This window comes from Astatotilapia calliptera, chromosome 8 (genome assembly GCF_964374335.1).
Source record: "Astatotilapia calliptera chromosome 8, fAstCal68.1, whole genome shotgun sequence".
Lineage (NCBI taxonomy): Eukaryota > Metazoa > Chordata > Actinopteri > Cichliformes > Cichlidae > Astatotilapia > Astatotilapia calliptera.
The window spans coordinates 8948942-8976803 of NC_137429.1; the positions used below are offsets into that span (position 1 = coordinate 8948942).

At 40.7% G+C, this 27862-nt stretch overlaps 1 protein-coding gene across 3 annotated transcripts; it reads left to right on the forward strand.

The window, feature by feature from the left end:
• The first annotated feature begins 5414 nt into the window (after positions 1-5414).
• cyth1b (cytohesin 1b) lies at positions 5415-27220 on the forward strand. Of its 3 annotated transcripts, none has more exons than XM_080305408.1 (12): positions 5415-5560; positions 15016-15098; positions 19317-19381; positions 21383-21449; positions 21981-22099; positions 22521-22714; positions 23693-23841; positions 24836-24947; positions 25511-25587; positions 25682-25753; positions 26751-26905; positions 26997-27220. In XM_080305408.1, the coding sequence occupies exons 1-12, from the start codon at positions 5479-5481 to the stop codon at positions 27073-27075; spliced, it is 1254 nt and encodes a 417-aa protein (XP_080161534.1). In that variant the 5' UTR covers positions 5415-5478; the 3' UTR covers positions 27076-27220. The 3 variants fall into 3 exon arrangements, with proteins under 3 accessions (XP_080161534.1, XP_026034116.2, XP_026034118.1); XM_026178331.2 differs by lacking the exon at positions 5415-5560 and adding an exon at positions 8477-8669; XM_026178333.2 differs by lacking the exon at positions 5415-5560 and adding an exon at positions 10974-10997 and having other exon boundaries at positions 24836-24948; positions 25509-25587.
• Positions 27221-27862: the final 642 nt, after the last annotated feature.

Consider the following 27862-nt stretch of genomic DNA (forward strand, 5'->3'; position numbering starts at 1 on the left):
AACTATTTGAGAAATGTGCAGGCAGAGCCCAGATTGGGCGGTTTTGTCATCTCTGTTCATTCTCTTCTTGGTAATTTCAACAGGATTGTATAAATCATCCCGTGCCAGAGAGGATTTCACTTCTTCCTACTCTGAGCTTTCTCTCCAAGGTCAACTTGGTATATATTTAAGGGAATGTTTATGTATATGAACGTTCATGTCATTTCTCTTCAATACATTTGCTGTTCCTCTTTGTGTCGGAACCTGTTGAGTAAGTCTGGAGTGTGTGAGGTTGGCGCGTTATTGCGGCACCCTCTGCTTTGCAATTGTGGTCGGTAAACTCGGTGAAGACACAAGGAAGAACTAAACCATTAGAAGTGTACACATGAAATATCAAATCAAAGATTAAACCTTCTGTTGCATGTTGCTTTCTTCAGAGGTAAAATACATTTTCATCCTCAAATGCAAAATAAAATTATTATTTTACATATTATAATCTTTTTTTTCCCCTGATGGATCAAATGAGGAGACAAGGTGACAATGAAGTTGCGTCACCGAGTGTTGACATCCTTTCATGAAGCAAATCCAGAGCTTACAGGAAAACAAGAAGTGTTACTGTGTAACATTTTAGAGCAACAACAGCTCACAAGTAAAGTTTCATAAGTGCAACTTTGTGGTGATTTCAAATCAGTGTTGCAAAAGCAGCGTGTTTGATGAAAAATGGAGATGTGTTATTGTGTGATTTTGCTAATATACTCAGTGACAATAAAGATGATGATAGAAGATCCCGCCTTTAACCGCGTAAGGGCTGATCATCGTGATGATCCCAGTTGTAGCCCAGATGCATCTCAGGGTTTAGCATCTTCCTCGAGGATACATGAACATGCAGACTGGAGCCGGGGATCAACTGTCTGGCCTTTCACTTCTTAGGAGGTAGACAACCTGCTCTACCTTCTGAGCCACAACCTCTGCAGTCACGTGGTGTCACACTCTCATAGTAAACTCTTACAGCTGATGTCTTTTTGCCCAGTGAAACAAAAGTCGTATCAGTTTTGTCCATCATCATTAAATTTTTGATCATATAGTTGCACTGCACGCTCGTGTTTCCACACAGGCTGCTGTAATTGTGTAGTTATAATGCCACCCAGTGGCCATCAGGAGACATAGCATCTGTGTAGGTTCTCATCCATCCAGGTCATGATGGTGTTTAAGTGCTCGAGCTGAAGGCAAGAAGATGAAACAAACCTTAAGAATAAATCCAGGTGCCTTCAGTTCAAGCACAGCTGCCTCTTCAAAACACATAGGACTGAGAATATCTATGAGATTTAATAACAGGATTTTATACTAAGATGTACACAGTAGAGTGTAGGTCATTCAGAGGAAGACAACAGAACATGGAACGAGAGGAAAAACGCCAAGTTCTTACCTCCTTTCTTTGGCACCAGGTCCCTACATACATACATCAGACTGCCAGCAGTTATCTGTTATCTTTAACTGTTCCCTGTTCTTATTTTAAATCTGAAGGTAACCACACTTTTGAGGATATAACACATTCCCAATTTGATCAGGTTCATTTTTAAAATGTACAAGCCGGCATTTTCTTTCAGCATTTCTCATTTTCGTTTCCCCAAGGCTTATGTGAATAATGCTACGCTATACGTTTTCTTGAGATTTCGTCATAAACAAAAGTCTGGGAAAAAAGTTTTTACAAGTCATCCTCTGGAGACAGCGAGCCAAATATCACAGTAATGTATAGAGTTCAGTGAGATATTCCAGTTAAAAAACAAAACAAATAAAAAAGTGAGAGGACTATCAAAGTGTTACACCAAGCAGGAAAGAGAAAGCTTTATTCATCCCAAAGGAAATTCTCTCGTTGCAACAGAAACTGCGAGTTTTACTCTGCGTGTTGACAAATTTGAGAAATCGCTGGAGGCTCTTGGGGAAAAGTGAGGCAGACTAAAGTCATTACAAGATAAATTGTAATCAGAACCATGACTGTCTGTGCTAATTTCACAGTAACTGTCTAACAGCTGTTGACATACTTTAATTGAGCTGTGTGACAGTACAAATGTGAATGATGACAGCAGCTGACAAAGGAGGAGGGAAAAATAGGTTTCACATAGTTCATCATTTCCAGATAACTGTTGAGCTCACTGAAACTTGTCTCTGTGCAACTGTCGTTCGGTGTTGCATCAGTGCACTTTTGCTCAGAGCATCGTCTATGCTTCAACAGCAAACCAGCGTTTCCATGATAACAACTCGCAAATGAAATAAATTCATCTCCGTCTCTGCACTACAACAACAATCAACCCGAGAGTGTCTTAAAAGGTCTAGAAGCTAGCCTGATGTGTCACCTTCTTAGTGATGAGGTGGCGTACAGCCTTTTTAACCTTTCTGAATACAACTGCCTGCTCCATTCAGAAGCAACATGACGACAGTGATAGAAGTTGGGGAAAAACAAAAAACAGAAGTCAGATTTTAATAATAGTTGAAATGGAGGGAACATAGAAAGCACTACAACATAAACAAGGCAGAAAGAAACTAGAAAGCAAAAAAATACAACAGGAACCAAAAACTCAATAAATAGATCAACGATAACGAGTCCAGTCTTTCCTACTTTCCGTGAGAAGGATGGTGCTTGTATCACTATGTTACTTTCCTTGATGTAAATATGTAAATATGTAAAAATTGTGTATGTTTCTGTTCTGTGTCTTGTGTACTGTTTGTTTGTATATGTGTCTTTCCTGCTGCTGTTACACCCAAATTTCCCCTTGTGGGACAAATTATTCTATTCTATTCTATTCTTCTATCAAAGCTGGAGATCCTGAGGCTACAACGCCATGGGAGCAGTAGAGACCAGTACAGACATACTAAGCCGACCCTTGTAGGAAAGAGCAGTTTAAGTCAACCAGATGATGCCCAGTCCCCTGCAGTGATAGATGCATCTACTGAGCTGAGGATGAAGGCTGTGGCCAAACTCGACTCAGACACCCAATCAAGGGTACGACTCCCCCGGCTCACTGACGAAGTTGTTGTGTTTGAGATGCCCTGAAAAGGTGAAGATGAGAGATGCATTCACAGTAACAAAGCCATCAGAAAGATGCAATGTGAACTTTGCATGTCTCCATTTGAGACATAAAAAAAGCCAGTAAGAGTCCGACCTAATGGCCTGAAGGATATGGTGGATAATTTGCACATAGTATCCATTGTTACTTTTACTTAAATATAACTTTTACTTCTCACTACTTCTTTGATTTTGCTTTAATGAACTTTAATGTCATGTCTGTCACGTGAACAATGTTGTTTTAATATTTTTGCATAAACTCGTGTGTGCAAACCAAAAAAACGGGGGAAAGACGTGCAGTGAGCCCCGATGCATCACCCACCTATCAGACTCTGTTTATTGTTTTTATATTTGAAATAGTTTGAATGATAAACAGAAGAAGTTTTAACAGAATAGGATTCATCATCTGAAATGCTGATTAATATGCAGACTGTGGTTCACTGACCAACAAAGCCTGATGCTGTGTTGTATTTTTTTAATTTGATATGCAAATCACCTAAAGGTTCACTGCAGCTGCTTACATTACACCGCCCACTCTTTTTCTGCTTTAAGTGCCACCTCTGGTGCCTGGTTTCTAAGAGTTAGTTGCGTATATATATATATATATATATAGAGATAGATAGATAGATAGATAGATAGATAGATAGATAGATAGATAGATAGATAGATAGATAGATAGATAGATAGATAGATAGATAGATAGATAGATAGATAGATATGTATATATGTATGTATGTATGTATGTATGTATGTATATGCATATACATGCATTTATAAGTATGGTTAACAAAGTCGAACAGAGAAACTAATTCTGGTTGTTCATCTGCACAGAGAGAGAGGACAGAAGCTCTGGGAGAGAAAAAGAGGGACACATCGTGGAGCGATAAGTGGCACAAAAAGTTCAAGAGTGGATGAGGTCAAGTGCAACACAAAAGGTCGGCTCTACAGGGAGACAAACGGGAGAGAACAGGATCGAACAAATTTAATGAGTGAAGGGGGTGAAAGAGAGAAATAGAGGTCTAGGAAATGGTGTGAGAGAAAATCAAAGAAAGAGGAGAGATGCTATGAATTAAAAGACTCGCCAGCTCAGCCATTGTTTGTCTAAGTGGTGGCACTGGGCCTCTATGGCAGATGCAGTTTATATTTAGCTTTAAGTATTTGGTCTATACAGGAACCTCATGCAAGGAGTGCTACAACAACTGCTGACATTTTTCACACCTCTTTGCACAATGTTGTTTTGTCTGGCTTTTTCAATCTGCTAGGAAGTGGTTTTGATTCAGCCTGGTGCTTCTATTACTGCCGACACTGCTATTTAAACGCTGCTGACGTTAATTCTGTGAACTTCAGTGTCGCCACCTTTCTACTGATACTATACTTATTAAAACTTATCCTTCAGACCTTCATTGACAAAAACAAAACATTCTTTTTTGTCCATTAGTCATTCTTTTCTAAAGGGCTCTATTATGTGATACCAAATAAAACATCTCTGACCCTTAATCCAGAGGATTAATGGTGTAATAAACACTCCACAATATCCCATAACCAAAAGCTTACTCATTTGACTGTCATTTGACAGTTACCAGCTTCAGACACCACTCTTAGAGCTGAATAATTTGCTGCTAAAAAAAACTCATACACTAAAGCTATGGCTGAATGAATCTGATAAGGGGCCCAAGGGCAAAAATGATTAGTACATAGTAATAAGCATTATTCTGCACAAATGACTTTGTGATCATTTTTTCCACCATAAGTCAATGAGAACTATGTCACGAGACCTCCAAATGGGTTAGTCAAGGTTATCTAAATGAGACTCAAATACTTTTCGGATGCTCACATACCCCCCCCCCCCCCCCCCCAACTGCTTAACACATAGGACTTCATACACTATTGCAATCTTTCTTCCAGCTCTATCTTTATATGTGTACGTTCACTCAGCTCTGACTAAACTAAACTGGGCTCTGATGTGTGTGTGGGGGAGTAACGCAGGATGATATGAGGCTGTTTGCATGTGTGTGTACATTTGTCATCAGCTCCAAGAATACTTCAACAACTGTTTTAGGGACACCGCCTGCTTCAGTTTTCATAATCAGTATAGGTATCCTTTTGTACTTCTTCAAAACCCTAAAGTGCGAGATTCCTTTGTGTGTGTGTGTGGTGGTAAAGGTGGATGGGTTTTCATACGCGAGTGAGGTCAAGTGTGTGATCAAAAGCGAGGAGAGAGCGTGAGAGAGGGAGAGAGAGAGGGGGAGAGCGAGTGGAGAGTATTTTTCAGAGAGTTCGTCAGAGTCTGGTAGCCGTCAGGAGCAAAAACCGCCTTTTTTTTTTTCCAAGGAGTCCAGAGTTGCTTTTAGTAAAACATGACGCAGGCTTAAGGACGAGTAAAAAGAAGATGCTGCAAAGAGGATACTGAAACACTGAAACTCCTGACTGGTGTGATGGGGACTGTAAGTGAGCTTTGTGCGTCCAGTTTCCAGGCATTTCTCTGCCCTACAGTCCGCCCGGGGCCACCTGCTGCAGGTGAGAGCTTTTTAGGAACCCCGTCTTCTTGGTTTGGATAGAAAATGTGTTGTCGGGTATTTGTGAGCAGATTTCAAGGATTACAAGGTGTTCATGAGTTTGAAAAAAGTGCTTAAAAATGAAACATTATTGTTGTTATCGCAGCTTTTTGTTGGTTTTATGTTGCTCAGAGCGACGTGGAGTGCAAGACTGGCACAAAGTGCTATCAGTGTTCAGTTGCCTTGGTGATTTTCAGTTAGGCTATCAAGACACAGAGCACTCTGTAGTGTGTGTGTGTGTGTGTGTGTATGTGACATTTCTGTGTACATACATGAGTCAGTGTGTATGTGTTTGTGTGAGATGGTGGGCTCGATTCGAGAACATGACGCACACCCATCACGGTCTTGTCCAGGATCCTCCTCTCCAGTGGGTGCTGCACAGAGTGACATAATCTCCATCGCTGCCCACTGCTCTCCCTCTGTGCAGGTGCTTTCATGTTGTGTCAGGGTGCTCATTCAGAAGCCGTTATAACGCCATGAAAGCAGCACACAGGTTACATCCATTTACCTTGAGCTTTTATGACTTTCCAGCAGCTTCTTATAGCTTCTCTTTCTTTATTTTGTTCCTAAACCCTTTAGTCGATCAGGTAAACTGTAGCCTGCTTTGACATTACGATTTTAGCACCCTCCTCTTGAAATGTTTTCATGTTTTCTAGTTTGCTGTTAAATTAAGAGAGCTGTTCTTCGTTTAAAGTTACTTGGTGTGCAGAAAAAGAGGAATGAGGCTGATAAAGACAAACATTGTAACAGCACAATTCTATAATATTAACAGAAATTGATGTGATTTTGCTGACAAACTTCACAAACTTGTTGATATTTATGATTTATGAAGTTCAAATGAGAAGTGGACTTTTTTTAAGGCCTGCTTTGTCAGCCCTGATTGAAGACTTACTGGTTCAGTTACCTCAACTTGTGCAGACAGTTTAGTTCAGTGCATCCAAGCTTTTAAATATGCTAGCCCTCTATCTCAGTGTGAAAATTAGCAGCCGCTTCTCTAAAAGTCCTTTTTTCACTCTTGATAACGGACTGACCTCACTGTGAGCTGTTTGTATCATAACCAGAAAAAGTCCCCCTTAAAGCAAACTGTTTTTTAATGTTTTCCGAGCTGACCCTTTAAGCTGTTAAACAGCAGCAGCTCTTCCTTACCCCACCCCAACATATCCTGTTTTGACGTGTCCGAACTCTGAATAAAGCACCAATTCAGGCGCACAGCTGCAATCCTTTTCCCTCCTTTCCTCCGTCCTTCACTACACCCTCTCCTCTCCCTTCCTTTTTCACACAGGCAGGCTATCTCTGATATCAAACCCAGCTTCCTCTGGCTTCACACCCTCGTTGTTAAATATATTTCTCTTTTCCAGCGGGTGGGTACTATTATTATAACATTAAATGTAGAGACAAGTATGTCACTTTGTCAAAATCCCCAGCCCAAAAGCCATTAAAGGTGATTTTAGCTCACACATTAATCAGTATAGACATAAAAACATACAAATCTGAAGTTGCAAACATATAATGTTGCTGTAATTTTCAGTTCTTTACTACACAAAATTATCTATCTATCTCTCTGTACATAGTTGGAGTCAGATATGCTGGTCTGCATAATTCAGAAAGATCTCATCTGCTAGGATTTTCTAGCATAATAATCTCTAGGATTTGCAGAGAAAAAGAGAAATTATCCTGTGAGCCACAGTTCTCTGGAGAAAAAATGGGCAAATTTCTTGCTGAGGTCTGAGGTTTGGGGGGGAAACCTTAAACCATTGCTCTGATAGGAGGGCAACGGTATAACTTACTTAACAAGTTGTTACAACCAAGGTATAGACAAGACCATCTCTGAACACACAGCACCGGAAACCTTGAAGCAGATGGGCTACGTCAGTAGAAGATACCACCATTTGCCACTGCTGTCAGCTAATAACAGGAAATTGAGGCTACAATTCACACAGAATCACCACATTTTGACAGCAGAAGATTGCAAAAATGTTGCCTGGTCTGATGAGTAATGATTTCTGCTCGGACATTTGGATGGCAGGGTCAGAATGTCCCTTAAGCAAAATATAATGATGTGAGAGATATTTTCTTTGCACACTTTGGGCCCCTTAGTACCAACTCACCATCAATGAAACACAACAATCTACCCGAGTACCTTTATGACCACAATGACCAATCTTCTGATGGCTGCTTGCAACGGGATAACGTAACTCATCAAAAAAGCTTAGTTAGGTTTTTTGAACGTGACAATGTGGTCACTGTACTCAAATGACCTCCACATTCACCAGATCTCAGTCGAATAGAGCACATTTAGGATGTTATGGAACTGGAGTCACATGAAGGACATAGAACCAACAAATCTGATGCTATCATGTCACTATGGACCAAAGTCTCTGGCCAACATTCCCAGTACTAGCAAGGTGTACCTAATGAAGTTCATAAGTGTGTGTATACTATGCATATAGTATATGCATATGCATATATACTATGCAGTACATACACAAACATATATCCTATTCTATACACTGTATACTATAGTTGAGGCCTCTATAGTTGTATACCTAAATAAAATAAAGAAATTGTCTGCTTGTGAATTTATATTTTCACAGTGTAGATTTACCTGATAACCAGCAGCTCCACGAAGTGATCCCGGGAGGAGACACAGATCCTTTGAGTTTGCGTAAGAAAAGACATCCGGTGTAAAAACTCCCTTGGCGACCCCTTCTGCGTAAGTGAGCACCAGAAAGTAAAGGATATGAAGTATAAAGGATATGAATACAATAACCCATACCTATTTTTATTTTTAATTTCTGAAGACAGACAGACAGATAGACACATAGATAGGTCTTTGATTGGCTGTTGCCGCTTAAGCCACGCCCCCCATCATCCTGCCAGACACCGGCTGTCTCTTCGTAGTCAGTTGTCATCAACTGCCAGTCTAACGGTAACTGACTGAAAAACTAGACACACTATAGCCACTCATTTGGGCTTTAAAGTTACTTAAAAAGTGTCACCTTTAGCGTGGTTTCCTGGGGACAGCGCTGACCAACAGTGGAACATGGTTCTGGAAATGGAAGACGAAGTTGGTAAGTTACCTGACGCGGTTTAGTTAAACAGCGTTAACCTAGAGGCTAACACGGATAGCTAGCGCACTAGCATAACTTTGTGCATAGTTATGGATAGGTAAGCGAGGCGAGCTCGCTCCAGTAGCAGGTACTTTTTTAGTATGTGTTTTGGCATTTAATATCCTGTACTCAGAGCGAAAGCAACAAGTCCTCATGTGTCTGACTTATTAATGCTCTTTGGCAGTCTTTATTAACTGGCACAAGAGATCTATTATTATTAATCTGGGTCGGTGCCAGACCTCCTGGGGGGCTATACTTATTGTGCAGCACCAGATGAGTCTATAAATACAATCAATGCAACCATTTATTGGTTCGGAAGTGAATGAACTGCACTCAAAACTGCAAAGAGTTGTCAACAACACAGGAGGCTGTAAACACACGCACACGTATAGTTATGAATTTGGATTATAAATCAGCGTCTTCGCAGCACCGCTGCTGTTTCCTGTGAAAATGACAGACAGGATACATACAGAATCTCATACAGGATGGTGCCCCACCTTATTCTGAAAAATAGATGGCTTAATGTTCATAAGAGCAAGGGAAAGCTATCAAAATGAACTTCCTGTAATATGAACTGCATTAAAAGCTTTATTTCACCTTACTTTGGAGCATCATTTTAGTAGTGTGTTTCTTCCACTTTCTGTGCACTGCAGCTGACATTTTATAATGCCCGCACTTTATTTCTCTGTAATTTAAGTATTTCTTCTCCGGGGCACATCGTGTTCCCCCTCATGTTCTTTTCTCATTTTATCGGTTTTAGCCTCATTGCTTATTGGACTTAGTCTTAAGGCTGTACAAATGCAACCAGGGAGGATTATATCCTTACTGTTGAGCCAGTTATCCTTGAAATGGACAATTATGGGCTTGTGAACACTGAAACAGACAATTACTGCCTTGTGAGCATTACGAGACGCTGAGAGCTCAAAGTACAGATATTTTTCTTGTCGTAACCAAACTGCTTTGCCTTAGGTCCTGGGTCATGGTACTTTCTGGTGGCAAACACATGTGATGAGCAGAGAAAGAAGAATAAACTGTTGTTTTTGATATTGGCTGCATTTTCCATCCCCAGGAGAAGTGAGTCAGCCTTCTCATTGCTTTACCATATATTTTGGTATGGCTTTGTTTTGGAGACGCACAAGGGTTATTTCCAGCTCTGAACAGGCCTTCGGTTCATGGCTACACGTGGTATTAACTGCATGGAGCCTGAGTTGCATCACTTAACAAAGATCTATACATTTCCGTGTTAACCATTAAAACACAGTATATTTATAGATTCTGTCATCCTCTTTGCCTCCCACAGTTTTTTTTGACAGAGTGAAACAAGAAGTCTTTCTATCTGGGGTTTATTTCAGGAGAGGTCTTTGTTTCGAAGGTGCCTTTGTAACATTAGCTAACATCTCCCAACAGATTATACTGTCCAGGTTCCTTTTGCAGTGGTACCTTTTGACATTTTCTCTTATTTTCTTTAAGCAGTGGAGCCGTGGTTAGTTGTGATTATATTTTGTCTAGTCTTCCTGCTTGTCAAGCTGTCATGAGCCCCACCATCCAGCAACCTTTTCCTTTTTTTAAGGAATATTTTAGGGATTTTAATTTGCCTCTTTATGGGAATCACTCATTCATCGCTTTTGTGCAAGTTAAAGCAAGAATGTTGCAGCTCAGTCAGCTGATTCAGTGGCTGTGGATGAAAGGAAAACTGCTTTCTGGAGGTCAAAGACACTAAATAAACAGCAAATAAGCTTAATACAGTCTTTGAAAGAGAGTTTGAAATGCTTGCTTGTTTGTTTTTTACTGGCTAAAACTGCTTCATTGGGCTGGAAGGCAAACAATGTCCTTGCTCATGTGAAGCTGTACCCCCCATCCTTTTTTAAAAATTTCCTCCTGGTCCCCAGTCTCCACGTGGGGGAGTCCGTTCATTGATGGAGTAAATGAGCAAGGGAGGAGTCAAGATGGACAGAAGGAAGAGGAGGGGGAGAGAGATGAGAGTTCAAGGGTTTCCCCCCCTCTTAAACACACATTTGTCCTTATCCTCATTTGCTGCCCTCCCTCCTTTGCTGGAATGAGGTTATAAGGACTACAGAGGTTAGACTGGAGGACCACAGGATTTGGGTTAGGGATTGGACAGTTTGGTCAAAGCTGGTTTATTTGAAAGAAACACGCTTTTTCTTTTACTGGAAGTGATGATAAACCTAAAGCTGTGTGGACTTCAGAGCTATAAACTGGCCTGAGCTGGTTGTACTGGGACCATTCTTGCTGCCGGTGGCGTCTCTCGGCAGACAGAAGCTTTCTTGGGTATGAGTATTAGAATTATGACGCAAATGTGTAGGTGTTCAGTTATCCTGAATGAGTGCATGTCCTCTTGTGAAACTTTTTGAGAACGGAAACCAGAACAGATGCTAACTGTAGCTTGACTGATGCGGTTTTTTTGTCTCTCTGCTTCAGGAGGATGTGATGTGGTGCAGACGGTGGAAGCAGGTTATAGAGCAAACTTTAGGCCTAGGTTTGATGGTTGGATGTGCCAAGCAGCTGGTCCTAGCAGAGACACTAATACACACTCAGTGCCCTTGAGACTATGCAGAGCAGCTGGTTTGCAGAGTGAGATGAGGTGTCTTGGTATTTATGCCAGTGTGTGTGTGTGTGTGTGTGTGTGTGTCTGTGTGTGCGTGTGTCTGTGTGTGCGTGTGTCTGTGTGTGCGTGTGTGTGTCAGTTTGAGAAAAGGACGATATTTTCTTTCACAAGCTGTCATAAATCGTTTGTTTTATTTCCTCTCTTAGCATAGAGGGGAAGTCAGTGTGAATGCCAGTTTCACTGACTCGATACTCACATAGTTTGTTGTTTATGCCCTCAGGTTTATAATAAGAGCTGCTGCAGCCTACTTAAACCTCCTTTTGTGGGTCAGGGGTGTGCGTGACTAGCCAGTTCATCACTGTTTATAAGTCTGACAAATACAAATTATATTAAATCCTTCGGTGCCATTTTTGGATTTTGACAGAATCACAGATGTCTGGAGGTCCCAAGTCTTTTAAATGGTTTGACAAAAACGTACTGTAATTACAAGTTTGCTTAGATTGTCATACTTTTGTTTTCTATGAGAACTTTTGGTGAGAATTTACTTACATTTCATAGTCCAGTCTGGTATTAACTGATAATATAGAAATGATCTGTAAGATTTGTCCTCAGCTAGATTACATCTTGTATAAAGTTGTTAAGCTTTACTCATTAAGATGTTAAGCGAAAAAAATATTTTCTCTTAATTTACCAGTGTCTGTTAGTAATGTGCATCTACCACCTGAAAGAGGCAGTGCACCTACAAGCTGTTTATCAACCGCTAAAAAAATAATACAGTGTGCTACTGACTAGCAGGTTTGAGACCAGTAAACTATGTGTGCCACTGTGAAGTTGAACGATACTGTAAAAGAAGCGAAGAAACCCAAAGTAAACATTACTCCAGTACAGCCATCACAAAGCCACGTAACCCCCCCCCCCCCCCCCCACTCTTTGCAGATTGGCTGCCCCTCACAAATACAGTCAAAACTATGTGTCTGATGTTATGTCATGATGTCCTACGCACAGCCTACCGTATATAAAACAGCTACATGTTGTACCTGTGTGCTGTCACCAGGGGGCAGTGTGAAAAATATGTGGAACAAGTAGTCTCTGGGCTACTTCTGGATTTTGTTGCCTGTTTCGGTCCTGTCGTTTAAAGGACAGAAGTTGTAATAGAGAAGCCCTCAGAGTTAGGGGAGCCCAAGCAATTAAAAACAAGGGAAGCTGTTAAGTGCAGCCACTGTCTGTTTCTATTTTTTGTTCTTTGATCAGTTTCTTGTACACCTTTGCAGGGAGCTAGCTTCCTTTCCTGTTCAAGCCAACCTTACCACCAATCAGAAAATAAGAAAAAAAGCAAGTTTGGTTTTCAAAGCTAACCTTCACACGCCAGTCTTTAAAGTGGTGGGCATCCCAAAAGGCTGTGAAAACGTTTAGACTCCAAGAAGTTGTAAAAACTCCCTGATTAACAATTTGTATTTTAGTTATATTGTACAACATACTAACACGAGCCTAGAGTACCTTATGTGTTAAACATTTGATAAATGTTTCTGCAGAGGTTGACACTCAGTAACATGGTCACAATGGCAAAGTGAAGTGAACAGTTGACTTGAATCTCTCAGCAGGACTTCTCTAATGAGGCCGACAGACAGCAGCAGCACAGCGTGATTTGTCCTCTCTGGCTGCTTGTTTTTCAACGTCAATTGTGACCTTTCTTCCACTTTTTCTTAGGTTAGAGCATTTCATACAGTAGTTTTATTGTGAAGCACAGACAAGAGGAAGATTCACTGTTGACAATGTAGAGGTGAGCTGTGTGCAAATATGTATGTGTGAAACAAGAAATATTCCACATCAGCACAATGGTGCTGTGGTCCCTGAGCCTGAGTCCCAGAGGAAAATCATGAAAATGTTCATATATTTTCAACCAGGTTTCTTATCTGGGGATTCGTTTGTTCAATCAAAATGGAAGTTTTTGTTTAAACAATGCTCAAAATTAACAGGAAATTGAGATTTCTGTCAAAAAAAGATAACATTATAATCATAGCGAACCTACAAAATCCTGTCCTGAGCCAACCCGATGTGTTGTTTTTACACTTTTTTTTTCTTTCCTTTTCTTTCCACTCAAGCTTTCTTAAGAAAAACCACAAGTACGTGTATCAGCAGCTCTTGTCTGTTCCTGTGTTATCGTTGTTCTGCAGATATATTGGGTGTCTGTGGGTACATGAACCTCCCTTCTATCAGCGTACACATTCGTTCATGTACGGTTGGGGTGTTTCTCATAAGGAGGAACACCATTCAACTTTGATAGGTACACTAATATATCAAGTCTAATGTGCCAACTGTTAGTCATCAGATGTTTTCTTTGAGGTTTGTATGTGAGGTCTGACTGTTTTTTTTTCTTTTCTTTATAGACCAAAAACAAACAAACCTTCAGCTCATGTTATAAAGTTCATGATAGTACATGAAATCTGATCTGATAGATCTATTGTTTTACTTTATTTTGTCTTCTATTAGTTTCAGTTTTTATTATTATGATATGGATTGTATGTGTCAGATTATAAAATTTAGGAAGTACACATACATCATACAGACTCATCACAGTGTCATAAAGGCTCCTTGGGAAAGGTGTGATCACAGAATTAATCAAACCAGACCAACATTAAAATTCTTTCCTCTAGTTGTGTATAGTTGTGCTTTCATAATTACATTATTAATACACACTTGGTTTTTGTTTTGTTTTAGGGGTTTTTTTCTGTTTTAATTTGCTGTTATACCTGTCAGTGCAGAGTTTTCTCTAAAGTTCACCAAAGCCTTCCTTAAAAGCAAGAATCATCAGTTATTAAGATTAATTATCCAGGAGCTGTGAGTGTTGGTGCAGTTTTTGTAATTTAAATACATGCTGAGATTTAAGTACTGAGCTCATGTGAATAAATCATTCACACTATAGTCTCTTATTATCTTGTAGTAAATAGCAAATAGTATTATTGTTTTTTTATTTTTTTGTTTTTACTTGTGTGGATGACCAGAGGAAGAATATGGTTTGGGACAAAGTTACTACCGATGTTATCATGTTGATCTTAATTTCACTTTTTATTCCCTTTTGCTGGTAACAACTATGGTGCTTGGGCTTTTTTGACCTCTGAAAGGGACATGCCAGAAAAAGTTTCTCAACCACTGCAGTAATATAACCTCACCAAGAGTGTGTGTGTGCGTGAGTGAGTGCGTGTGTGTATACATGTGAGGACAGAAGATTGGCATGCTACTATACTTATGGGGACAAATTGCCTGTCCCATGAGTCTGAAGGCATTTTTGAGGCTCAAAATGTGGTTTTAGTGTCAAAGTTAAAGTTAGGTTATGGTTAAGTTTTGGGTTAGAGTTAGGCATTCATTTTTGATGGTTAGGGTCAGCAGCTAGGGAAAGCATTATGTCACTGAGATGTCGTCACTAAGATATGAAAATGATTGTGTGTGTTTGTGTGTTTATATAAGACAGAGAGGTTTTCTTTCTTCCTCTAGTTCAGGACTGAATTTTGGGTGGTGGTGGGGTGGTGTGGTGGGTATATGACGGATCAAAGATTGTGTTGCCATAGTGACCCTGAGCAGTGGGAATTTCAGATCTGTTCTTCATTTGTGTGTATGGTTTTCTTGTAGTTTTTGTTTAATTTCAGTTTGATTCCAGAGGGGATTTTCACATTTGTATTTCTTCTCTATCTGAGGGAGAGTATTTGGTCTCTTATTTAGTGTTGCGTATACTTCTGTCCTCAGTGCCTGATGACCTGAGTCCAGAGGAGCGTCAGGAGCTGGAGAGCATCCGGCGCAGAAAACAAGAGCTGCTGCAGGACATACAGGTAAGAGTACACTCACATTCTTTGTCCGAGCCAGTTGATGTCCTTTCCAAGCTGAGCTCATCTGGGGTTTAAAGCATGAAAGTCTGAAATATGTCTTGTTTTATAATTATCTAATCTAATTTATTGTGGAACTGGATGCACATAGGTATGTCCACTTGACCAGATGGATGTAAATAAAGTCACTTGTATGTGCATCAGAAACTCAACCACTCTTTGTCCCAATATAATTTCATTTACTAAGCATCCATCTATAATATTTCAATCATTATTATTAAAGTTGGAAGAGTAATCTTCCAGCAGAACCAGATCCTTTGTTGGCACCTGTTTACCTCCACTGGTTGGGCCAATTCTGGTGCCAAAAAGATGTGATCAAAAGGTTTCAGGAATTGGTCCATGGAACCCCCTCCGCCCCTGAAAAACACTTAAACCAGATTTAAATTTGACTGACCTTTAAAGTCATCTCCTTGTGTTCTGATAGCTAGATAGTTATCTTTCAGCTTGCTTTGTATTTAATCAGAGTCGAGAAACTCTTAACTCTCATGATGAGTAGGGCAGGTGGTGCTGGTGTGACTTTAAAATTCAGTCAAACCTGATAAAAGTCCCTGCCTGACCTCCTCCGAATCAGCTGCTTTCTTTCTCTAATAACTTAAAAAAGTTGTGCAAAATTCTACCTTCACATAATGAAAACCGACTGAATTACTGACCCTTGAAGTACATAGGGTTGGTTTGAAATTAAGTTCTCTTATTTCTTTCAGCATTTCAGCATCCCTTAAAAATCTGATCCTTGAGGTCTGCTAAAAAGCAAATCTATTTTGCACCACTTTAAATGTCATGGTCTAAAGTCAAACATTTGTTTTTGTTTGGCACAGTTTCTCCTTGTAGACCTGGTCTACAAGGAGAGTTTGCTCTTGATTCTATATGATGTTAGTGATCTTAAGTGTGTTGTTCAAACCATCTGTTTGCAAGTGACAGCCAATCGGCAGAAAAATGGTTTAAATGGAGAAGAGCTAAAACTGCTTGTTTTGGACAGAGGATGAACCAAGGACCTGTACCATTTATTTATAAAATGAATGAGGATTATTTTGAACTGTAAACCCTGTCAAGTTACCGCACTAGAATCCAAAGAATAAAAATACTGAGTTGTAAATAATCCAGGTCCACATTAACATGGGGTCTGTAGCAGCATAAAGTAGGTATCATTTATCCAGCCCTTATATTAGCTTTATCAGAAAGGTAGAGAGGCTTTGTCCCCTGAACCCAAACTGGGAGCTGGTTTACTAGAATAAAAGCTGTGTCCCACATTTACCTGTTGGGAAATCTAGATTTAATGTAATGATAATTTCCTTAATTATGGATATATATGTGTTTTTCCCAACACAGTATTTTGGAAAACTGGTTGTTAAGTTTTAATAGTAATGTGAACCAGTTATCAGTGATGTTACACTGCATTAAGAGTATTTCTTTTAGCTCTCTATTCATTGCTCTGGCAGCTATCACTGAATTAATTAACAGTCTTTTAAAAATCATGATGAAACTTAGTTTGGTAAAGTGTTTGAGTTCCTGCCCCACTAGTCCCTGTACGTCATTTCATAATTATAGGGGAATCACATTCCCATTCTTCTGTGAAAGTACTAGTGGATGTTTACTCTTTTATCCTGTCTCTGTTTTCTGTCTTAATTACTGCCTGGATAAAATGCTTTCTTAACTGAGCAGCAATGAAACAGGATTTTGTTTTTGTCCTTGCTCTGCACCCTGTGGTTGTCTGGAACATTTTATTTTTCAAAACTTTTTTTTTCCCCAGAGCAGAGACACACAGGAGCTACAAACCCTGCTTTGTGTTGTTTTGTCTTTGTCTTTAATTCTTTTCTCTCTGTGTGTCCTTGAGAAGATTTTTCACCTCCAAGTCTAGACCACTGTGTCTGGGGAGGTGTGTGTGTGTTTGGAGGGTAGGGTGTATACGGCTATGACCACCAGAGCGTTACTGTATACACTGAAGACAGATGATCGTCTTTGTCTGAGGGGGATGTACCTCTAATATGCATGTGTCCTCTGGCTCTCTCAGCCTGGAGAGACACATTAACCCCCTGCTTTAGTTCCCTCTACAAGCTTAAATAAATTAGCAGGACTGCCTGTGTCAGTTCTTGATGTGGAGAAATTTGTTACGTGAGATAGAGGATAAAGCTGGCCTTGTGACTTTAATGTAAATTCAACCTACTTGAAGGATAAAAGTCAATCAGAAAATTACACAACACACAACAAGGACTCACCGTCCATTTCCATATGTCAGATTGTTTGTTAAAACAGTGTTTTAGTTTTATATGCTTGTTTGCATAAAGTTGGACATGCAAGTGTCATTGCAACTCATTTAGAACTGAAACAAATTAATCTCCAATGAATTTGACTCAGGAGTAACTTGTTGGTTTCAGTTTGTGTCTCTTGTAAGATTATTTAGATTATCGTGCCTTGTTGGGAAAATGACATAAAGATCAGCTTTATTGGCAAGTTGTCACTATCGTCGACCACCGACATCAGAATCCATCACCATAACCCTAATGGACTGTATATAAAAGATGGACATAGCCAGTGCAATGTAATGTACTTTATTGCTTTGTGTAGTTCCATTTGGAAGTCTGAGCATTTTGACGATCACCATCTTTTCAAACCAGACATATAGAGTTTTGATTGGACTGAGAAACCATGCCCTGCTTTATTGTCTGTTTACTCATTTATAAAAATTAGCAACATATTTTTTAACGAAGACTTTGAGGGATGAGAGACAAGGACATTAATGCAAACTGTATACACAGTTCTGAAATATATAAACACGTGGGATGTGAAAAGAAGTCAAGAAATTCCCAGTACATCATGGGATGTCCCCCTAGAGCCTGTGCCTCCAGCAGCCTAACCAAAAGATGGTTCAGGGTCAGCTGAACCAACCCTAACCACTTTGCATATCTCATGTCTTTATCAAAAAGCCAAATCTGAAAATGAACCCAAGCAAGTGTGTCTCTGTTCTTAACCCAATCTGGGACCTGGTTGCTGAGGGCTCAGCCCTCCCATTCTACTTTTGAGAGGGAAGTGATCCGCTGGAAGAATTTGATACTTTAAGGTTTTTGATGAGGCCTGCTCAAGCACACAGAAGAATGAGAAATGTATCTGCTGGTAGTTGCTGAATGATATCAGCAGCAAGAGATGACTCAAACAAAAGTGACATTAGGCCCATTTTCTTTTAAACTGAGATTTAATAAGGTAAGCCAAAAAAATATTTTGAGCCTGATCTATAGCAGAGAGCTGTCAGTGTGGTGGGCATCCACAACACACACAAAGAAACACTCAAACACACAGCCTCCAGGCAACAGCACTGTGTAAACTGATGGATGGAGTTTATTATCAAGGTCGACTCGTTTAGCGTCTCTCTTCACTAAGCCCCGCCCTGTCTTTCCCTCAGGGCCTGATGGGTAATGAGCCATGAAATATTCCAGTAGTGGAGACAGAGGACACAGTTCTTATTTACCTTAGCTGATGGTGATGTAGCCTTGTTTTCACAACCTCATATGTCTAAGAACCGATTCATCTGCTTCTGTCCATTTTCTGTAATTATCTTAGCCTTTTGTTGTTATTATTGTGTCTTTATTTCTTTCTCTTCTCAGGACCATTGGCAATCAAAAGTCTTTGATCCTGCGTATTCCTGTCTCCCCACCAATGTTGACATTGGGTGTGGGGGTATAGTCTGGTAAATTTGGGTCAGCAGCGGGGAGGGGAGTGGTATGAAGGGGGAAAGAGGGGACAGGAGGGGTTGTAGGCTCTGACCCCGGAACAGGTGTTACAGATCCCAGAGAGGTTTCTTTTAAAGGGTGGCTGTTGCATGTAACCCAGCAGAGAAAAATGATGAGTCTGTCTGCGAGTGTGTGAGTCATATCTGCATTTTTAGGGGTTTTAGTGGGTCATCTCTTTAGTGGGAAGTGCTTGTATGGATGTTGGTCAGTGAGATGTAGGTGGAACAGACCACCATGTGTAATTCATTGTGACAGCAAGATCAAAGCATCTCCAGAGGGCTCCTCTGAAGGGTTAGATATCACACAAATGGCACATGTAGATGTCTGCTGCTGTTTCCCTTCAGCTTCTGTACTCAAAAAAAAAACAATCAAAATAATGATCCCTTCTCCTTCCCCCTTCTGTTTCATCACTTCTTTCCCTTCTCTTTCTGTCTGCACTCAGAGGCTGAAGGATGAGATAGCAGAGGTGACCAGCGAGATTGAAAACCTGGGCCTGACTGAAGAGAGGTAAACTATCTCTCAACTACCATTTCTGTGCTTGTGCGTAGGCAGCAGCACTCTCCTCAGCCTTTGTTTTGGAGGATTTCTAGTCAGAGAAAAGACCAAAAAAATCTGTCCAACCATTAGAGCACTGCCTTATGGGATTATTGATTAATCCATCAGATAATTAGCAGAATATAAGCCCAATTAAGGTTGCCAGTGGGACATGAAAAGTCTTCAGACTGCTTATTTTGACATTCAAGGCAGATATTCACTAAGGATATGAATCACAAACTGGTTTCAGTCAACTGTTGTCAAAATAGTTTGACATGTTTATTGAGAGCTGCATATTGCATAACAATAACATAAAGAGGATTTGTCTGGACCACTAGAAACTTAGAAGATAAAGAAATCATGGTGGAAGAACATCCTGAAGTTTGGCTTTATTTCACAAAGAAACATGACAACACTGGCAGTTATGTTTGGAAAATGTCTTTCTTTTCTATATTTATCATATAATTCCCCTCTCATCCTTTATCCTTCAAGCTTGTCAGGTCCTCTACCAGAGGTCTGGGAGCTTGAGGCTCCTGCGCAGTATCTTAGCTGTTCCTAGGACTGCACTCTTCTGGACAGAGATCTTGGATATTGTTCCTGGGATCTGCCGGAGCCACTCGCCTAGCTTGGGAGCCACTGCACCTAGTGCTCCGAGTACTACTGGGACCACTGTTACCTTCACCCTATACATCTTTACCAGCTCTTCTTTGAGCCCTGGATACTTCTCCAGCTTCTCGTGTTCCTTCTTCCTGATGTTGCTGTCATTCAGTATCGCTACATCTATCACTATGGCCGTCTTCTTCTGTTTGTCTACCACCACTATGCCTAGTTGGTTAGCCACCACCATTTTGTCTGTCTGTATCTGGAAGTCCCACAGGCTCTATGCCAGCTACTTGGTTATGGTGTTCCATGTATGCCCTGCCTGCTAGCATCTTCCACCCTGCTGTTATGTGCTGCATTGTCTCAGGGGCGTCTTTACACAGCCTGTACCTGGGGTCTTGCCTGGTGTGATAGACCCCAGCCTTTATGGATCTTGTGCTCAGAGCTTGTTCCTGTACTGCCATGATTAGTGCCGCAGGGTCATGGGCAGGGCATCACCTGATCTTACCGTTGAGCTGACTCCTCAGGACCTTCTGCAAGTAGTTGCAGCTTTCCTAGCAGCCTCTTAGTAGTTCCCATTTGCCTGGGATCCCCAGGTACTTGTAGCTGTCCTCGATGTCTGCAATGTTCATTTTGTTCTTTTCTACTGCCAGACGCAGACCACAAGGCTGTGAGTTTTTGCTTGGCAGTTTCCAAGAGCAAGGCTTAGGCACCTCCCTTGATCTTGTATCTGAGAGTACTTCATGTACTCTCATGGAGGATCTGGGTTTTAAGCTTCACCATGATCCTGTCTTTCAGGTCAGTTCCTGTCACACTCAATTTCTATCACACTTGGGGCCAATCTCATATGGAGATGATGATATCTCCCCCCTGACCTGTCGTCCTGGCTCCCCCTTGCTGTAGCATGTATGTTGTACCTCGTCAGTCTCTAGCTATGAGAGCAGTCCCTTCTTCCGAATGTTGGAACTCTGAACTACTAGATGTTTCGGCATCAATATCGAAGATATTCGATATCGAAGATCCCATAGGTCCCTAGCATGGGGAGTCTAGCCTACGACCGTTACTGAATACAGACGCCCCCAGGCGGGAAGTGAACTTGCATATATGCTGAAATAACTTTCTGCACAACATGGGCAGCATGACTGTTACTGAGGTTGTTTTTAGAACATCGGTGCTACGCAGGCAGGTCTAACAGACATTTCCTTTGACTAAGAAAACAAAAAAAAAAATCCATCCAATATTTTCCATTCTAGGTGATAAAAGCCAGGCTGTTGTAACAGAGAGCTGGGCTGGCATTGAAAATTTAAATTCACTGGTGATGAATAAATATGATTTACACACTAATGGTTTATGTTTTTTAAAATGTTATTTTAGGAAAAACATGCAAAGGAATAGACAGATGGCCATGGGCCGAAAAAAGTTCAACATGGATCCTGCGAAGGTAAATACATTTATGCAGCAGTGCTTTCTTCTTTCATGTGAGTTCAGCTACTGATTATCAGTCTGTTTTAGTTTAGTTTAGGAAAAGTGTCCTCTTTCAGCTGACAAGGATATAAAATACACAAACCTTGTTTTTTGCATTTGCATCATGTATTAAAATGTAACTCCAGCCTTTTCCTGAAACACCATTAGTGTGATTGGTCTTTAAATTTGACACCCTGACTCTGTTTTGGTTGTTTGTTTGTTTGTTTTTATTAAAGCCATGTACTCTGTGTACTTTTTTTACTCTTGGTTGTTCGCACCCACAGTTTGACGCTACCCCTGAACAACCAGGTGATACTGTAACAGGTGTTTTTCTAAAAGGAGATATTTTATGGATTATTGGTCTTGAATGGGTAGAAAGAAGAAAAAAAACAACCAAAACTCCCCCATACAAAATTACTAAAATGAACTACAAACTTCTCTGAACTGCTTGTTTTCATTCAGTGTGTGATGTTCGTTCTGGGGTGTGTGTTTTGATTTTCTTCCTCAGGGCATTCGCTTCTTGATCGACTGTTCGCTGCTGAAAAACACCAGTGAAGACATTGCCCAGTTTCTGTATAAGGGGGAGGGGCTTAACAAAACCGCCATCGGGGACTATCTGGGCGAGAGGTAAGCAGTATTAATGATGTCCTTTCCAGTAGACAGTTTTGACATGTGCTATCAAAAAAGGACAGTCTTGAGCCTACATGGACAATAGCAGGAGTTCAGACCATCTCACATTTTATTCTTCACTCCTCTTTAAAAAGTTTATTCCTTATAAGTAATAAAAGGCCAGTTTAAAAAAACAAACAGATTATTATTATTATTATTATTATTATTATTATTATTACTACCACATCTTCTGTGTGTTACAGGAGAAATTGTGCTGTATACTGGATATAGATTTTGGTGCATAAGCAGTTCAACAAGAGCATCCTTTAATTTGATTCTCTTGAGTTGAACAGAGCTGACACAGTTTCTCTTCTGTTTACTCCTGTGTGCGTGCACACGTGGGTGTGTGTTTGTGTGTGGGATTTTGTGTGTCGTGCAGAGATGAATTCAACATCAAGGTCCTGCACGCCTTCCTGGAGCTTCACGAGTTCACAGACTTGAACCTGGTTCAGGCTCTCAGGCAGTTTCTGTGGAGCTTTAGGCTGCCCGGCGAGGCCCAGAAAATCGACCGCATGATGGAGGCGTTTGCTCGGCGATACTGTCACTGCAACCCCGGAGTGTTTCAGAGCATCGGTACGTGAGGAAAAAACGGTTTATGGTCACAGTTTTTACATATTACAGAGTGAAAATAAAGAAGTTGTTCAATAATAAAACCATTTTTCTTCCATCTTTACAGCATTTATTCCATTCACACACTGTATGTAGGGCTCTACAATTTTCCACTGAGCAGGAAAACACACCAGTAATGATTTATATTTAGTTTAATGTGCATTTCCGTTTTTCGTTTAAATCAAGTCACCTTTATTTATTCAGCACATTTTAAACGACCGAGTTGATCTAAATGTATTATCTAATACTCACAGAAACATAACTAAAATACGAAGCAAAGCAAAAGTTACAATAATTTTAATGTCATCGTTTTAGGCCAGGACCTGCATATTAAACTAACTTTAATATAAAGATTTACCTGTTTGTTTGTTTTTTGTTTGTTGTTAACTTATCTTCGCTTCTCTTTAGCTCAGGAACTTCTAGAGTTCTTGCTTTCTTACTCTTAGTGAGCACTCAGCCACATTCACCTACTCACCACACAGTTTTTACACATCACACACAAAGTCTCATACTGATACACTGGGGGAAATTTGTAGTTCACCATCTTGTTCAAAGATATTTTGACTTGCAGACACGAGGATCTTCCCTTCTGCTTCCTGACATGGGTAATATGAGGAATGTGCAAATAGGTGAAGGTTGTGCTGCTTACTGGACAGAGCACACAGGTTTTTGGAAAAGTATAGCATGCGGTTTGTACGTAAGGTGTTATTTGATAATTAGCACACTGTGTTCTATGTCTGCACTGGATGGACCTGATAGTGAACAAATACATACAACCAACTATGACTGTAGTTGTCTGGGAATGTAATTTCTTTTAACTAACACTCTACACAAAGGTATAGCAGCACCTCAGTGGTTTTCAGTTAATCGTTTAAACTCACTGTGGTCTTTCTAACAGCCTGACTCGGAAAACATACAAACACACACTGTGTCTGTTTGCAGATACCTGTTACGTGTTGTCGTTCGCCGTGATCATGTTGAACACCAGTCTACACAACCCCAACGTGAAGGACAAACCCTCTGTTCAGAAATTCACAGCAATGAACAGAGGAATCAATGATGGAGGAGACCTACCGGAGGACCTGCTCAGGGTGAGTGAAGTTCAGGAAGTCCACAGCACCCTGTGTGATATACTCACTATGTGTTCAGGCCCTGTGAATTCAGACAGAACAGCACATCTGATGGTCCATGTGTGTGGAAATATGAATGCGCTGTGGAGTTTCTGGTGGACATTTAAACAACTTGGAAAGCACCGGCTGTCCGATGACTGTAGCTGTGGTTGTTATGATTATAACCGTGACACATGATATGATAATAGGTACTTGCAGCTGTTGTTTGTGACCTTGTGGTTTTGCAAGCCAAGCGTCATATTGAAGTTACATTCCTGATTAGTGTAACATTAGCACCTTACGTTCAACCACAAATGGAGCCAAAAGTCTGAGCAGAAACCACAAACGAAGAATGAGCTAGAGATGCTTCATTTTTCTGTTCTGTGGTAGAGACGAGAAGAAGGTTTCTCAAAAATGTCAGTGTATTCAAACTGAAGGGTCCAGACAGCACGTAAAAGTCCCTCATTACAACACATTCCAACAAATAATGCAGAAAAGCTCAATTCCAATTATTTTTAAAACATCTCAGGCTGTTAATCATAAATGGGTGTCTCAATGACTAAAAATTATTTACCAAGAAACTGCTTTTTTAAAGGAGTAAAGTGGGGGTTCAGCTTGTGGTTTCAGCTTTTTGAAATTCCTGGCAAAGGCTCAAGTGAACATGTCTAAAATGTATAAATGATACACTTTGAAAATGTTCCTGTGTTTGAGTTTTTTTAAATAAGTTATTATGCAACAGTTTCACCCGTGTAAACACCATTTCTATTTATTTCATAGCTGAAGTAGCCAACACATTATTCTGTTGTATTCTCTGAGTGTATTTGTTGTTTTTACTTAAGTTTATTTTGATAAATCATAACCCCAGAGTTGAAATTTGCTGATAAATGTTTGTGTTGTAAATAAGTAGAAGTTAAGATAAAGGTAAGGATAAATCGTAGCTACCCGCATGATCTAAATGATGTCACCATCTATGCAGAACCTGTACGACAGCATCAAGAACGAACCTTTTAAGATCCCAGAGGATGATGGGAATGACCTCACACACACCTTCTTCAACCCCGACAGAGAAGGGTGGTTGCTCAAACTCGGTATGTTCAGTTTCTACAAACAGGTCGTCCCTCTAGTGGACCAGATATGTAACAGCGGCTTTAACGAGACGATGAGAGATCTTTTTATTGAAACATTAATCAAAGTTGAGTGAAATGTTTTACTCTCCTGTTGACGCTCTTCTTGTCTGTTTGTGTTTCATGGTTTTGACTTCAGGAGGTATGTATCCTCACACTCGCCAGCTTTAATGCACCGCTTTGCTTTCTGAGCTGCCCCTGCCCACCACCCCGTCATTTCTGTCCTGCCACTGGCTGTGTGCATTCACCTACCCATCACAGTTTTACTGTGATAATTAGTTTTTACATCCGGTTCACCTGCTGCTTTTCGCTATCATGTCCTGATGTGAAGGTATTAGCGCTTCACATCTGCCTCTAACTGCTGGACTCCTTGAACTGCCCACTGACTCACGTTTTAACCTCAGCTGTTGCAGTCAGTAGGCTTTACTTAACCTGCTGAATTGTGTCATCAGTGTGCTTCAGAGTGTCGCCGTCAACATCAGCATTCAGTTTACCGATGTCATAACTCACCTTTAATCCATCCTCAGGTGGAAGAGTGAAGACCTGGAAGCGGCGCTGGTTTATTCTCACTGATAACTGTCTCTACTACTTTGAATACACCACTGTGAGTACTTCTTGTTTCACTGTGAAAATAAATGATTACTGGATGTAACTGTGGACAGCCTGAACTATTTTTTTTTCTTTCTGCTGTTTAAAAGGACAAAGAACCCAGAGGGATTATTCCACTGGAAAATCTAAGCATCAGAGAAGTCGAGGACTCAAAGAAGCCGGTAAACCGCTGCTCTCTTTGTTTTTGTCCTGTGATTGAAGAGATCAAAGTCTCAGAGATCAGAAAAAGATGGCAAAAACAGGAGGGGACACAAATCTCTTTGGGTTTGCGTCAGGAACAGCATCCCACATAAATCTGCCAAATCAAACATGCAGAGCTAACCGCTGTGGCGACCCTCTGTTAATAAGGGAGCTGCTGAAAGCAGCTTACAAAGGATTTCAAAAAGCAAAGCAAAAATAAACCGTGTAACCATGTCTCCAAAGTAATGATGACTTTGATTTTCTTGTGATACTAGTCCTTATTTTGCATGTTTTCCTTAGTTACTCCCAGGATTTTTATGGACGCATAATTAAAAACTAAAGGTTATAATCTTCAGCATGGACAACCAAGTTTGTGAATGTGACAACTTGAGAACGAGGCAACATGGGATTTTGAAATTCATACCGTGCATCTAATAAAAAGTTAGGACGAGCTTCAATCTGAGTGACCTCGACCTCAAGGTCAGAGGCCAAGTTCTATAAAAATCTTGTGAACGCAGTAAATCAAGAACGATGTCACGTAGGAGTTTCAAAATGGTAACATACGTGCATCTGCTCACAAGCTGTGGGGTCGCTCTTGTGGTCGTCAAGTTTTTAATTTTGGAGGAAGCCTAAAGTCGTACCTGGAGGAGCCAGAGATTTAGCCACTTTTTCCATTGGCTTCAAATATTTGATGACTTTATCCAAAAATAGGGTTTTAAAAAAAAGTACATATACTACACAGGTGCAAGCCTGAAAAAGCATTTAAAAAAAACCACAACGTACCCAACGATAACTCCAGCAAATGAACAATGAACACGTGACCGTCCACCCTCAACCTGCTGATGGATCAACAGTTTATATAAAGTTTATATAAAGTTTTTATTACAGCGTTGAACACGTTCAGTACAGAGCGAAAACAACCGATCACACATGTAACTTGTTTACTCGCCTTCCTGCCTCAACCATGATCTCTCTCAGAACTGCTTCGAGCTGTTCATCCCCAACCACAAAGATCAGGTGATCAAGGCCTGCAAGACGGAGGCAGACGGCCGCGTCGTCGAGGGAAACCACACTTTCTACAGAATCTCCGCCCCAACTGTGGAGGAGAAGGACGAATGGATCAAAAGCATCAAGTGAGTTTCAGTTTTGTTTTCTCTCCCTGCAGAGGGTCAAACTAATGATGACGATGAAGAAAAAGTGGAACTGCTGTCCTTCTCTCTGCAGGGCTGCCATCAGCAAAGACCCGTTCTATGAGATGTTAGCTGCTCGGAAGAAGAAAGTCTCCTCCCTGAAGGGGCTGTAGAGCTGCTGAGGATAAAACAACCGCAGGCCTGTTTCAGGTGGACCTGACATTCCCGCTGCAGACCTGAACCTGGCGGAGGATTCACCTCTTAAAGCGGCTTGTCTTTTGTCCCCTTTTCAACAGACACACCTTCAGAACCAGCGCTCCCTTCTTTACAGGTCTGACCTCCTGCCGACACTTTATTTCCCATCTGCAGCTAATGTTATTCAGACAGAGACCGCTCTTTTGTTTGCTGAAACGTCACCTTTTTAGAGTCCTGCTGCTGCAGTACTGTAACGATGCTGCGGTGCCCTCCGGTTAGCTCTCCCGCTCATCTTGAAACCTGCTGTAAGGACTGTTGACAAGCATTTGAATGACCTCTGAGCCTTTTCGCACAATCAGTGTTTGGTCTGCTTGAGTACAGCAAGTCCCTACAGCTGCTGAAAACAGAGAGAGCGCGGGAAATGTTGTCAGTTCACGTCTCCAGAGGAGTGAACTACGAAGCGAGGTTAATGAGTTAGCGAGGTAGCAAGCCTGAAGTTGTTTTGTTGTTGTTGTTCAGAGTTTTGGTTTAAAATCAACAGCAAAAAGCAGCCCAGTGACAAACTAACAACACATAAGGCAGTACAGGAAAACCTGCTCAAAAACAGCTGTGTGTTTACAGTGACTTCAATCAAATTCAATTCAATTTTATTTACATAGCGGCAAATCACAACAGTCGCTTCAAGGCGCTCAAATCAACGATGCCAACAATACGTTTCATTGCTCCTGCTTGTCTCTGCAGATCTTAATTGGTCTGCAGTTTTCC